At 39.3% G+C, this 14,598-nt stretch overlaps 1 protein-coding gene across 1 annotated transcript in view; it reads right to left on the bottom strand.

Annotated features, from left to right (window-relative positions):
• Positions 1–475: 475 nt before the first annotated feature.
• The window catches only part of ildr2 (immunoglobulin-like domain containing receptor 2), a 137,951-nt gene continuing 123,828 nt past the window's right edge, over positions 476–14,598 (bottom strand). The window contains exons 5-10 of the mRNA XM_041210879.1: positions 12,597–12,743; positions 11,657–11,806; positions 11,060–11,173; positions 7,344–7,539; positions 2,358–3,003; positions 476–511 (exon numbers count right to left, since the gene is read on the bottom strand). Of these exons, the coding sequence (XP_041066813.1) occupies positions 476–511; positions 2,358–3,003; positions 7,344–7,539; positions 11,060–11,173; positions 11,657–11,806; positions 12,597–12,743 (1,289 nt within the window). The remainder of the gene's footprint in view (positions 512–2,357; positions 3,004–7,343; positions 7,540–11,059; positions 11,174–11,656; positions 11,807–12,596; positions 12,744–14,598) is intronic.

Raw genomic sequence — 14,598 nt, forward strand, 5'->3', positions numbered from 1 at the left:
TTCAGAGAACCAGCACGGGTGATATTTGGCTACATGGACTCTTTCTGGGCTATAAATCTCCATGATTCTACGGTTTGTGTTTGATATTTTATAATGATGACCAGGATCTGGACCAAATTGGTATGGTAATGTCTACACTCCACTATATTGAATTAGTTACCCAAACAAAAAGGTTATTCCTAAATTCTAAAATATCATCAACCATGGCATAAATTGTGACAGGTTCTAAAGCCACCATAATAATATTAGACGCTGTACATGTAAACCAATCTGACAAAACTCCCAGAGACTCATAATACTTCAAAATATGGAACTGTGGCAGACAGCTCTAAGTGTTTTGCAATCTATTTTATCGAGTGTTGTAGAGCTCCCATGTTGAACAAACCATGTCCCAGCATTCTGAAAACCTTGGCATCTCTCATTTGTCAAGCAGTATGAACTTGGAGGCAGAATCTTCTCTTAATCCGTTTTAGTTTTACACCACAAGAGCATCTCTGGCTGGGAACTGATTCTGTAAGGCAAAAACATATTAGTCAACCAACCAAAGCCACTCAGCAATATTATCCTTCAATGTATTTGTCACGTGACAGAGCAAATTATATACTGAACATTTTAAATATAATTTTGACAGGTCTATTACAATTACTCAAAATACAAACAACATGACCAAAATTTTCAAACAATGTATTGTTTACTCAATATTCATGGTCAACAAATATAGGAAAATAGAAGCATTCTGTAGAATTAAATGTGATGGCAAACAGGAAAAGTCAAATCTGTTTGAATTTGACTTGTTAATTATGAACCCACTTAGATACCCCATGAGGACTGCAGAATATTCTGTAATATGCAACTGTCTATGGTTCTGTGGAACTCAGAGCATTATTGTGGTAAACATATTGTGTAGCATTGATGAGAACAGATAAACAACAACACAGTAATTGGCAAAAGAAGCAATAACGACATGAGGAAAACTTTTTACAAACCAAGTGGTTAGGATCTGGAATGCACTGCCTGAGAGTGTAGTGGAGGCAGATTAAAAAGAGAGATCACTATCCCAAGAGAAAGAAAAATGCAGGTCCATGAGGAAAAGGCTGGAGAATGGGACTAGGTGAATTGGTCTTGTAGAGAATCGGCATGGATATGATGGGGCGAATGGCCTCCTTCTGTACTGTAAAAATTCTCTGATTCTACGTGGACTATTGGTTGTGGCTGATGAATATTTCCCAGTCTGCCTGAAGCTAAAAAAGAGAGGCTAGGGTAACCGTTACTAGTCATTGGTATTTGCTGTAGCTAGCATTGTTGACTCCAGAGGAGTCTGAAAATCACCTACAGTGGCAGTTCTCTGGTAGCAGCTGTGCTACTTTCTTTCTGATGTAACACTTCTGCAGCCAGGCCTAGCTCTTATTGGACAGGGATCGAAATGTACATAAGGCTTATTTTTCAGGCTGTGTGTATTTCTTTTTGTTCTTCAATTAATTAGAATTCTTTAAAGCTTTTATAAATTCACCATACTAAGAAAGAAAGAGATCATTTTTCTGTTTGGTAAATGCTTTAAGTAAATGTTTCATGAGTAATTATATTACTACAGGGGCAATTTTATTTTTTTAAAAAATGCATAAGAGCAACTACAACGCAGTTACAGCGTAAAATAAATCACCACCTAATTCTCGCTATTTCTAAAAATAACAGAGGCCAGTTTACATTGTCGGTGGAGGTGGAAGCTAGTCGTGGTGAATTTCCTGCTTGTTACACATGCTGCATGATTTTCCTTTCTATCAACTTCATCTGCAAACTACTGCTGAAGGTGAGAATCAGTCCTTCTGTGTTTTAATGTGATGCTCCTTTTAGCGCAAAAGTGATGAAAAGCATAAGGGAAATATTTGTCAAATACTCACCTCCTTATATTAGAAAATTTATATTCTTATAATTTATTCCACATTTTTCCCCTTAAAATATAAGTGATTCTATCTCTACTCTGGTAACATCAATTACGAGACATATCCCACTGCATCCTGGAATGATTCCATTGCAAACAAGATTTCAAATCAGCTTGAGAGCTGCTGGAACCACACAATCCTAGGAATCATCAGTCCTAGGAACTACAGGCTGGGAGAGTTGTGTCCTCATAACAGGCATTATTGGATAAAGGCACAATGCTCTGCATTAGCATCTGTGAGACACCTGACCTTGGGATGGTTGGAGGTGGATGACAATAGTGATGCTGTTTTCCTGACCTGACGAGCACAGAATTCATTAGCACAAGACATGACCCTGGAATAAATTCAGTTTAAATCAAACTAATACATTTCTTAAAAAGAAATACAATTCATTACTGAAAAGATAATTGAACTCACAGCTTTCTTCTGTCTTGTTTGTTCTTTCCTCTCATGAGGGCACTCCATTTTCTGGTAGTAGACCCTTCCCGCCAGTTCTTCTGGCCTAAGCCTCTGCAAGTGCATTTCGGTGTATGGAGGCAGTGTCTCTTCCTCTTCTGTCCTGTAGCTTGGAGGTTTCCCATAATAATGGTCATTCCCTCGCTTGATGCTGGTTTTGGAAGGGGTTTCACTGCTATAGCTTTCATTATAAGATTTGCATTTGGCTTTTCTGTCCAAAATACTGTTCATGAAAGCATCATCATAGGCTCTGCCACCATCATTTGTGCACCTTAGTGGATATTCTTCCTGCCTATCTCTCTTCCTTTGACTACTATAAATATGTCCCTGGTCAGTGTCATACAGTTCATTCCTGCTTCGGCTCCTTTTGTTGTAATAATCATCCAAAGAGCTATCTTGATAGTGGTACCGGTCTCTGAGTGCTCTATAATATTCCCCTCTGTCAGCACCTTTTCTCTCCCACTGTTCTGGCTCCAGTGAATTGCCCTTCCTCCCCCTGTAACGGTATGATTCAGCAAATTGTTCAAGTTCATCCAGTGACCTTGTTTGGTCTTTGTCATGGAATTCAATCCTTTGTCTTTCACAAGATCGAGATCGAGACCGTGACCTAGTGAACAATAAAAGTGAAATAATAGTGGCTTTCTACTGCAATTCAAAACAAGCTAAATCCTGCTTTATGATGTACCTGTTTCTATTAAAGTTTATTTGCTTCTGTGGAATATGTACATAGAAAAAAGACTTATTCTTGACATGTAAAGCTTTGCTAAACAAACAGCATGTATAATATTCATGTTAATTCATTCTTTAGTTCCAATTTAGTTTTGGAATGTCTGCAAGTTGAGTACTCAGAAGTCAAATTTGAAAGTTATGAATAAAAATTAAATACTTTTAGTTCTCAGACTGGAAACCACTAAAAAATTGCAATGTCATTGTGGAGGACAAATTAATGAAATGCATCCATGATCATTTTCTAGATTAGTATGTCAAGGAACAGGCTAATTTGTATCCAGTATTGTGCAATGAGACAGTTAGTTAATAGCTGTGTAGTAAATGAGCCCTGGGGAAGAGTGACCATAATATTATAGAATTTTATAATAAATTTGTGAGAGTTTTAGTTAAGACCAGGGGCTTGGATCTGAACAAAGCAAACTTCATAGGTATGTGTTGCGTAAGCTGTTATGAATTCTGATTAATTGAAGAACAAAAACAAATGTACAGCCTGATAAATAAGTTGTATGTACATTTTGAACTGTGTAAGATAGATTGACAAATTAGATTAAAGGATATCTCTCTCTGGTAGTACCTCGAAGTGAGAAGGATGCTTTCTAGGAACATATCCCATGGCAAGAACCTCCGCGAGGAGTCTTTTAATGTTGGACAATGTTGTGCTGCAGCTACCACATGGTTCTGGTTGACCAAGAGGCTCTCCTGCTCTTACCATAGGCATATTGGAAGGATTTATAGGTTGATAATCAACATGTTTGGCTACGTTATGAACGCACATTCCTTGGCCATCAAGCCCCAAAGTGGGACTCAAACCCGGAACTTCTGTCTGAGAAGTAGGGAGGCCACCACTGCGCCACAAGACCTCACCATTAAAAGACATGATGGTAGATAAGCAATGACAAATATTTAAAGAATTACTTCATAATTTACAATGATGATACATCCATTAAGGAATAAGAATCCCACAGGAAAAATGATCCACCTGTGGCAAACAATGGAATTTAAGGGTAATATTAGCTAAAAGGACGAAGCTTATAATGTTGCCAAAAAGAATAGTATGGTTAAGATTTGGAAGGATTTTAAAGTTCAACAAAGAGTGACCAAGAAATTGATAAAGTAGGATGTGAGAAAAAACTAGCTGGAGACATAAAAGATTGTAAAACAGAAGAGATTAACAGAGACAGGTGAAGCTATAATGGAGAAAAAAGGAAATGGCAGAGGTGTTAAACAACTATTTTATATCTGTCTTCATGGTAGAAGACACAAAAATATCCAGAGATACTGGGAAATCAAGGATTGAATGAAAATCATGAACATGAAGATATTGCCGACAAAGAGACATGCTGTTAAAGCTTCTGTCTTGCACTCATCAGGACAGATTTGGAAGAATACCAAACCTCAAAAGGAACAATTTATACTGCATGAGAAGAGGGGCTGATCAGTTCACAAGTGGACTCTGATTAGTAGAGGTGTTGCCATGGAGAATGCACCAGGGAATCATTAACTGCTAAGTTTTTATTTAAATTCAAACCAGGCTCTATCCTGATTGGTCATGGCATTACCATGGGATATGAACCAGGGAATGGCTGTACTCAAGCTTTTGGAAAAGGCACAAAGCATGAAAATGTTCTTTTTGTTTGCAAAGGACAGGGCCCTGTGTGTGAATATATGTAGCTTCTAACACAAGTAAGTGAATCAGACTGCGAGCTGGACTGGTTATTAAATTGGTTATTAGTGTAATTCTTAGCACATATCAGAATTGTTTAGTAGGTGTGTCTAATCGTGGAATTACATCTAATGTTGAACACTATATTCTGAGTTTTGCAATCATGGGCTGGCGGAGTACGGTCAGTACTTTGCCTGTCGCAAACAGCCAAAGAGACCTATCGTTTGATACGATCCACCAGTTGTTGGCACCTCTATCCTGATAAGAGTATTTTCATGTCAGAGATTGACAAATTTTTAGGTACGAAGGAAATCATAGGATGCAGGAAGGCGTAGCTGAGTATGATCATCAGCCTTGATCTTTTTGAATGCCAGAGTGTTCTCAAGGGGCTGAATGACCTATTCTTGTCACTATATTTTGTGTTTTACAGTAGTTAAACCTGTTGACAGGAATATGTGCAAGAACCATCACTGTTTTGACTAGAAATTGCATCAACCCCATTATTTTTCTTCAGAGTAACCAGAGTTTGTTTTGTATATCCCTTTCCCCTTTAAGAGATAAAAACCTTTAAAAAGTAATGCACATACTCTGTCTTTGTCAGCAGGAATGCAACTTCCTTCAATATGATATAATATATTTATTTATTTATATATTTCCAGGTTATATTGTGGTATTGGCAATTTGATTTCTGTCATGATACTTGTGAGAATAAAATTAAGGTTTATACATAGAAAATGGAATAGGTTATTTTGATGTCAAAGTCCCAGCAACTACAACACCTTGCTGCCTGCACCTCCCATTTACTTATCATTCCTGTGTTCACTGACCAAAATAGCAACATCTTAATTCAGAATTTTCATCCTTGTTTTCAAGTCCCTCCATGGCCTGGCCCCTCCCTACCTCTATAAATTCCTCCAGCTTCTCAACCCTCTGAGGTATCTGTTCTCCTCTGATTCTAGCCTCCTGAATATCTTCAATTTTAATCTCTCCACCATTGGTGACCGTGCTTTCACTTCCTTAGGCCCTAAGCTCAGGAATGTTCTATTCCAGAAAGAAGATTGGTGAAGGATGATACATACAGAGTAAAATATTAGAAACATACACCTTGTAACTCAGCCAAGCCACAGATAAATGAGTGTCTCTATTCAGGTGCTCAAGTGAAAGCCCAGTTAATATCCACCATTATTTGTCCCCCAGATGTCAGCTGGGGTACCCTGGACACCCACATGAAGCAGGTGGGAGCCACATTACTGCATGCAAACCAGGTCCAGTTCTAACTCTATTTTAAGAACATACAAGGAAAAGCCCAAGTTAACCCTTCTGTATCAGAATGATGGAAAGCAGATTTTCCTGCCTAAAGTTGTGAAAAGGCAGAATCCTTTCTTAGCAGTACTTTTAATTGCTTCATTCAAAACTGATGAGGAATGAATTTCCAGAGGTTCTCCTGCTTGTCCACTGTAATTTCAGCAGAAGAATGGCAGAAATTACAGGAAGACAGCAAAAACACAATTTATATTGTTTTCTGAGGTTTATTGAGCTCTTCTGCCAAAGCTAAAGCAGATGAAATGGCGAATCCTGAACATTTCATTTGTCATGTTGATAACTTAGCTCTCCTTCAACAAGCTTAACTCAGGTCAGTTGCAATTCTGCTGTAAATGGTGGAATTTCTACAACATAGCTTTGACCCTCAATATCCTGTTAAAAATCTTTCACTTTGCAGCTGGGTGCTCTTTCTACTGGAATTTAATGTGCACCTTACAATCTGCAAAAGCAAGAGTTTAAGCGCAAACGAATATCATTATCTGCAAGTCATATACCATCCTGATTTGAAAATAAGACACCACTCCTTCACTATTGTTAGCTAACAGTGCAGTCTCAGCCTTGTAGGTCTGACGCCTTAGCCTCTTCAACCCTTCCTGACTGCTGGGATGCCAATCCTAGGATCTTCTGAATAATAAAAGCAGCTTTTGAGACCAAGTGGCAACAGCAACTCAATATTGGTAAGAAATGTGAAACATCGCACCCAATACTTCAAACTAACCCTGAATGATGCAACTTTAAAAAATTAATATATTGCTTACGCAGTTGGAAACTTAAATCTGGGAACTAATCATGTTACTATTATAGTTAGGCAAGTCTGAGCTCTTCTTCTAATTTACTAAATTAGTTTATGTACAGTTCATCAAATAAACATTAAAGGATAACAGTTATAATTATCCTTCAATTTCTCAGGTATTCAAATGACCTTTTTATATAAAGCAATGGTAGCAAACAACACTTTTGAGATGTCATTTCATATGTACATTTAGCTTTTTTTAAAAAAAATGTTTTGACAATTTACATGTGAGAATGTTTCTCTGCCCCCAAATATATCCCAGACAGCAATGTCATTTATTTTATAAAGAAGTGAAATGAAAAAGGTCAGGAGGGAGTTATGATCTCCGAGAAAATGGGTGGCCAGTAGTGTTCCTGCAAAGCTCTGCAGGTTATTGTGAAAAACATATAAATGCTTTAAGTGATGATTTTTTTTAAAGCTAAACATTCCATTGCTGTACCTGCTACTGCAGCGTTCATTGTCTCTCTTTTCTCTGCTCTTGAAATGTCCTGATCCTCTTGCCAGCTGAGCCCTGAATGCTGAGTCATTGTCCTGGGCAGTAATTGTGGGGAGCACTTGTTTTCGAGCCTGAGAAAAGGTCTGGCGGAAATCAGTGTCCTGATCGTGAAGTGAACTCAGCTCTGACATGTTACTCGCTGTATAATATAAAAAATTTAAAACATTGACTCATATCTTTTTTCTAATTTTTACTTGACAGTTTAAATTATAAACCGGTAACAGACAGAAGCAACACAGAATTCTCCCAAAACTGGTTTACGATGCAAATCGCAGCTGCATATTTGCATATGAAGAGTGAAAGAGATATTGAATTCAATTAAAAACATAACATTTTGGAAACACTTTTCCCACGGAGATGCTCTCTTACTGAACCCTGCAATAGCATCTGCTGAGCACCTGCTCTTGCACAATGTCAGTCTGCTGTTTGTAGAGCAGCTATTTAATACTAAATTATTGCTCACAGCCTGGATCTTCAAGGAAAAAAAGGCCTTGGAACCCTCAAAAGGCTGTAAATTAATAATTGCATCAGATATTTTGATAAAACATATGCATTTGCACTGTAACATCTAAAAACAAATCAAATAGCCATATAAAATTCACACCACATCACAGGTTTGGGCTTTAGCAGACAGCTCACATTTTCTAAGCAGTAACATTTCAGGCATAGAATCCAACTTTTCAGAGAAAGTCACTTTTACATTTTCCAGGAATGGTGCCTGCCCAAAGTTCTCTGAAGTCAACAAGGGCCTAAGTATTTCCCATTGAATTAATCCCTCTATGTAGAATCATAGAAAGGTACAGCAAAGATAGAGGCCAGTTGGCCAAACAAGTGCACTAGCTCTTTCGAACAGCAATTCCCCTAGCTCTGCTCCCTGGCTCTTTCTCTATATCCCTGTATATATTTTTTTCTCTTTCAAGTACTTAAGCAATCCCACTTTGAATTCTACTATCGAATCTGTTTCCATCACAAATCCTAACGACTTGTTGCGTAAAAAAAAAAAGTTTTTCCTCATGCTGCCTCTGATTCTTTTGCCAATCACCTTAAATCTGCATCCTCTGGTTATTAACCCTTCAGCCATTGGAAACAGTTTCTCTTTACTTACTCTATCTAAATTAATGATTTTGAACATCTGTTTCCAATCTCCTCTTCTGTATTATGAGAAAAACCACAGCATCTCCTGTCTATTTACATATCTGTAATACCTCATGCCTGGAACCATTCTAGTAAACCTCTTTTGTACTCTCTCCAAAACATTCACATCCCCCCAAAAATGTGGTATCCACACTTGGGCACAATACTGAAACTGGGGCAAAACTATGTTTTATAAAGGTTAGCGTAACTTCCTCGCTTTTGGACTCCATGGGCTAGATTCTCATGCCATTGTCCATGTTGGAACAGAGGCAGGTGGACTTAAAAAATGATAGGTATGACCTGATTCCAGAAGTCCCAGCCCCATTCCTGTCACCAGTTATGTTTTAGTAGCGTGGAATAAAGGTGCGGGAGGCTAGCCTGCATGCAGCACTCCCAACCTTACCAGCTCCATTGTGATTTTTCTCAAATCGGGTCTGAATTAATAGGCAATGTGATTCACAGCATGTTAGAGGACTAGTGAACCATGGAGGAGCCCTAGTTTGTAGTTGGGAACTTCTGACAGGCAACTTCAAAAGGAGTTTCTAACTTTGTGTTATAATGTAACGGTGCATGGTAAGTTAAATGTGTTCTTAATAGTGATTTTTGAAAGGGCTTTGTTTAGAAAAGATGTGACCAGAATTCTGAAAGTGGATAAGTCTTCAGCTACATTAGAGTACATCATCCACTGGATGATGGATGGATTTTCTGAATTGAACAGTTTTGAGATCCAGATTTTATGATGTCAATTGCACCCTTACTTTGATTTTTCTCATTCATTGATTGACAGGCCAGCCATCTGCCCAGCCTTTGAAGCATTGCAACAGATGGTATATCTGTTTCACTACTTCAATGTCTTTAATGTATTCAGTCAAGAGGCTTTGTTTTGATAGTTTTATGAGATCCTGAGAGTTTGTGTTTTTTTGAAGGATTTTTGAATGGCTAATTTGTTTATTTTGACAGTTTTGTGACCACTTAATGAGTTTTTTCAAGTGGTATTTGAATTGCTGTGGGTTTGATTGATGTTTTATGACCTCCTAAAATATTTAATTTTTTATGTGGAATTTGAATGAGTGTTTATTTACTTTCACAGTTTCATGAGCATCTCAGAGACTTCCTAATTTTGTTATAGAGCTCATGAGTTCTGTCTTAGTGGAGACTGGGTGAGTGGGCATGTGGTGATTTGGGGGTGCTTGGGGGTGTGGAGGGGACATGAGGGGTATGGAGATGGGGTGGGGGCTAGGGTGCCTAACACTCATGTACTGAACTCGGCTGATGTTCCAGGAAACCCAGGCACATTTCTAACCTCCCCGCTTTGGCATCACCCACCTCTGCCCTGCCTTGGAGGTGGCAGATCCAATTCTAGCCCATCTCCACAATGAAAATAGCATGGGTGGGCACTGCTGGACAGGAGGCAGGATCACAATGTTGGGAAATGATCCAAGTCGTGATTCCCACCTGGAAGATGAAAGTCTGACTCTATGCCTCTATTCATATGCTATATTAACTGCTTTGTTAACCTATCCTGCCACCTTAAAAAAAATAATTAAACACCACAAGGTCTCTCTATCCTTGTGCTCCTTTTAAAATTGTAGCATTTAGCTTGGATTGTATTGCTTCAGTCTTCCTATCAAAATGCAGCACCTCACGGTTTTCTGTATTGAATTTCATCTGTTAGGTGTCCACCCACTCCATTAGGCTGCTATGTACTCTTAAAGTCTATTACTATCTTCTTCAGTATTTATCGCACTTCCGAGTTTCATGTCATTTGCAGATTTCAAAATTGTGTCCAAAAATTGTCATCTGGCCATTGTGATACTCAGTTTATCTTCTGAGTTATGGGATGACAGAACAAATTGAGTTCTTCCACCTTACTGGTAACAAGCAGAGCTACTGGTTTACAGTGATCAATGAATCAAATTATTATTACAGATTCCCAGATTTGTGCAGACATTTTGGGGATTGCGTTACATAATTCTATGCTTTTTCTCACAAAAAATGCAAATGAGTGACTTCCATAATACCAGTAATTGATGACTTTGGTCCTCAAATTCTGTGGCTAGGTGTTTGTGGGGTGGGGGGTGGTGGTGGGTTGGAGAAAGGGAGGGACAGTTTCCAGCTCCAGCTATAGCAGAAGACCAGAAAATCTCTCATGGTAATTTCAGTGGCTTTGTGTAATATTGATATTTATATTCTGTGTGGAAAAGTTAACCATATCAATATAATTATTACATACTAAAATTGGTAGATGGGTCACTGTATTCCACTTCAAAATGCATACTTCAAAATCTAGTAGATTTGGGTAGTGGTGCCAGCATTCCTTTGATTCAAGGTGAACATGAGGTAATTTAAATAGCTGCTTTGCTAAGAACTAATCATGTTCAATTAACCATGGTATTGCAAACTGACATAAGACATTGGTGGCTGAAAGTCTCTGTGAAGTTGGCATTTTTGTTGAGCCAATCTATATATAGGAAAAAGCCACCCTAACCATGCCTCAAATCTACTTCAATACATATAACCCGTACGTTGTTCATATTTTCTCCGAGAGGGGTCAAATTGTGCCAGCTCCTTTTCCACATAGTAAAGGACCTTCATGGAGTCTTGTTCTTTGTTGGCTTGAATCCTGTAACCGCTACGGACTATAGAAGAAAGAGAAAAAAATAGCTGTATTACAGGAATCTGGTCTTAAGTCAATTTATATTTAATTGTTTATAGAATGTAGATGTGGGAAGAGTGGGAATACTCCACTCAGCTCCAAATTAAAACCACAGGCCAGAGGTGGGGTTGACACTGTCTCCCTCCCTCTTGCAGTTGCTGAACAGAATCACTGAAGGACTGGGCTATGGAAAAGGCAAGTTATGGTTCCTCTGACTCCTGAACAAGTGGAGGGGGCCGGGGTTGGGTAAATTGGGTAAAACCCAGGACAGGGAAGAAAGAGTGGTTGAGTGAATGAAAAAAGGCAAATTGTTGATGTTAGTTACTGACTTGTATCATTACTACTGGCTATTACTGTGTAGTTGTGTTTGGAGATTTGACTGGAATAGGTTTAAGAGCCTACTATCCATCCCCACACAAAATTTGATGTTTTTGATGATCTTTGTTTTTAAAAAAGTTTTTCTTACCAGATCCCCCCATGTCATTGTCCACACGTGCAGTTGGAGGCAGAGGCTTTGTATCAATTGGTGAGATGGGTACCCTAGGAATGTAGTATGGTGGATAGGCTGCAACATTGGGAAGATGTCCAGCTTTCACTGCTTTCCCAGCTGCGTACACTGGTAAAGAGAAACGAACAATGTTAAATATTTCTCTATTAATTTATAAAGGCCTTGTTGCCTACAGGCATATTGATTTTTCTTTCTTGCTTGACAGAAGACTGATAATTACTGAGCATCGCTTGTGCTTGAACAATTATTTGTGTGATACCCAACCTTTTGTTACTACTCATAACTCCTAACATGACCTCCTAAGTCAGCCAAGGACAGTTTCCACAGCTTCAATTCATAGTTACCTGAGTCACTTTGATGTTTCAGTGACCTTTGTATAATTTTATACAATGATGAGGCATTTTGCAAGTTTTTAAATTAATTCTTGTATAATCTGGTATCTAGAGTGTCTTATGGCTTGTTTTTCCCTTTTTCATGAGCTGATTTGACATTACACATGATATATCTTGTGTTATTTTAGCGTATAACATCATGTAAGGAAAGTATTTGGAAGATAAAATCTTTTTTTAAACAGGTGTTTAGCCTGTTTCATAGCTATATTCAGTCAACACAATTTCTACTTAGATCAGTGCATAGCTTATGCATCTTTTCATTCGTAACACACAAAACTAATCCTTTCTTAAGCACAGTCATAAGATTGCACAGTGGCAAAACAGAGACTGTTGTATTCCTTAGTGAGTGTAATTCCTGAAGATTATGAGCAACTACACACCCCTATTAGTCTTACATCTTTAACTAAATAAGCATCCCTGAAATATTTTAAAAGGCAATGAAAGGGAGAGGTAAAGTGACAGAAAATAATCCCTTTACCAACTGTACTGTGGAAAGGTGTACTTACAGGCTCGAGGGCAACAGCAGGACTCTGGACAACATGGGCAGCGGACATAGCAACAGCATGTGTGAGGACAGCACTGGCACCAGCATACACCAAGTAGGATAAGGAATATGAGAGATCCTGAGAGCACTAAAGCAACAAATGCCCATTCTGTAATACAAAAAAATGTAATGAATAAAATTATACAACAAAGAATTTTATCATCTTGCTGATTGTAATGATGAAATAACAATTGTTCTCATATCTCATTCACATGTTATGATGTGCTTTAATTAGCTTTCTATCCCTCCCTGCACAATGAAGCCTGCTGGATTATTTGTAATTGATTTAAATCATTGTGTTTGCTGATAAATGAAATACTTACTTCAAGCTCTGGAAAGGTGTTTGGTAAAATATTTAAATTAATAGCAGTTCTATAAAGTTTAAGACATTTGCAAGTGGTGGCATGTTTACATTATATGCTGATGCTTTAACTCACCATTGTACCTCGATAGATTTCATTATAGCTGATAAAAAGCCAGAAAGATTCCACAATGGTTAACCCATCCCCCTTCTCCTGATGTCAGTCACTCAGACTGGGAAATAATTCTAGGGGGAAAACTTCAGAGCCACTTTTCTAATGATACTGTTTTTGTTTGGATTCTGAGAGGAATAGTGAGTTCATTGCAGATGTCTACTCTGCAATATCTGGTACTCTTATCCCAGCATCAAACCTGTTGGACCAGCGGTGGGGAACCATTTTCTTATCAAGGGCCATTCACACAGAGACAAAATCAGTCATGGATCACACACACAGATAAAGAAAATAAATTAAGTTGGTTTTTATGAGCGAATACAGAAATGTTCAGCTCACCCACTGCTTTAATGCGATGGCTGAGTTTGCTTTTCCTTAATGAGCCTTGTTATGTCTGCTGGCACTGATGACGTTGCTACTCGCAACTGGCTTTTCTCTCTCTCTGCCTGGGACAACCAATGGAGCTGAGAGGGGGAAGTGGGTGAGCCACCGATGGAGCCAGATGTCCTGCTCCCTTTCTCCCCCGCCCTTGGTTACTCATACTTCACCACCCGATTGGCAGCCGGCAGCTTCCTGTCCCTGCCCTGTGCTCCTGCGCCTGGATTTGGGCCTCTCGCTCTCTCCCCACAGCCTGGGCTTCTGGTGCCTGTGGCTGAGGCTCAGGTGTTTGGACCAGCTGCTGCTATGTTCTGAGTGCAGCACTCTGGGGGACGGGGGGGAAGGTGGTGGTTGGGGGTGGGGGGGTGGGAAGGAGGAGGCGGTGGCGGGGTCAGATTTTGACAACTCTCGGGAGATGGGCTGGGAAGTGCGAGGCCTGAGACACATGCATCATATTGCACGTGATATATGTTTTTGAAAACAAAAACAATTACCTGGAAAAACTCAGCAGGTCTGGCAGCATCGGCGGAGAAGAAAAGAGTTGACGTTTCGAGTCCTCTTGACCCTTCAACAGAACTAGGTGAATCCAAAGAAGGGGTGAAAAATATGTTTTTGAAATCTCACCGCAGGTGGGATGAGAAAGTGCAACAGGCTGGATCTGGCTCTCGGGCCAGGGGTTCCCCGCCCCTGCGTAAGACCCACACAGAAAAGCTGCTGAAGTGGCCTTTCATCCTGTGAAATGGCAGAGTAAATGGCAGCAGGGAGGAAATCATAAGTATTGTGTCCTCCTGCTGGATCAGCGTGCTCACACCTCCAGCTGATTTTCTTCTCAGGGGCCAATGAGGCCAATTATAGTCCTGTTATCCTGGCTGAGCTCAGCTATCTCAGCTCAAACCTAGGGTATAACCTGGGCAGTGTGATTCAGCGTGGCTCAGCATTGCATACTGTGGGGTGTTCACCTGCAAAGCTCTGGAGGGAATGCAGGTTACTGTGGCTTTAATATGTTTTCTTAACAAAGTCAGAGTAAAGCATTAAAAAGAGTTTGAATGTGGATGCCTTAATATACTTGAAAACCAGACATCCTTCAAAAATGGTAAGTCTATAGTCCAGATT

Source organism: Carcharodon carcharias, chromosome 18, assembly GCF_017639515.1.
Source record: "Carcharodon carcharias isolate sCarCar2 chromosome 18, sCarCar2.pri, whole genome shotgun sequence".
Classification (NCBI taxonomy): Eukaryota; Metazoa; Chordata; class Chondrichthyes; order Lamniformes; family Lamnidae; genus Carcharodon; species Carcharodon carcharias.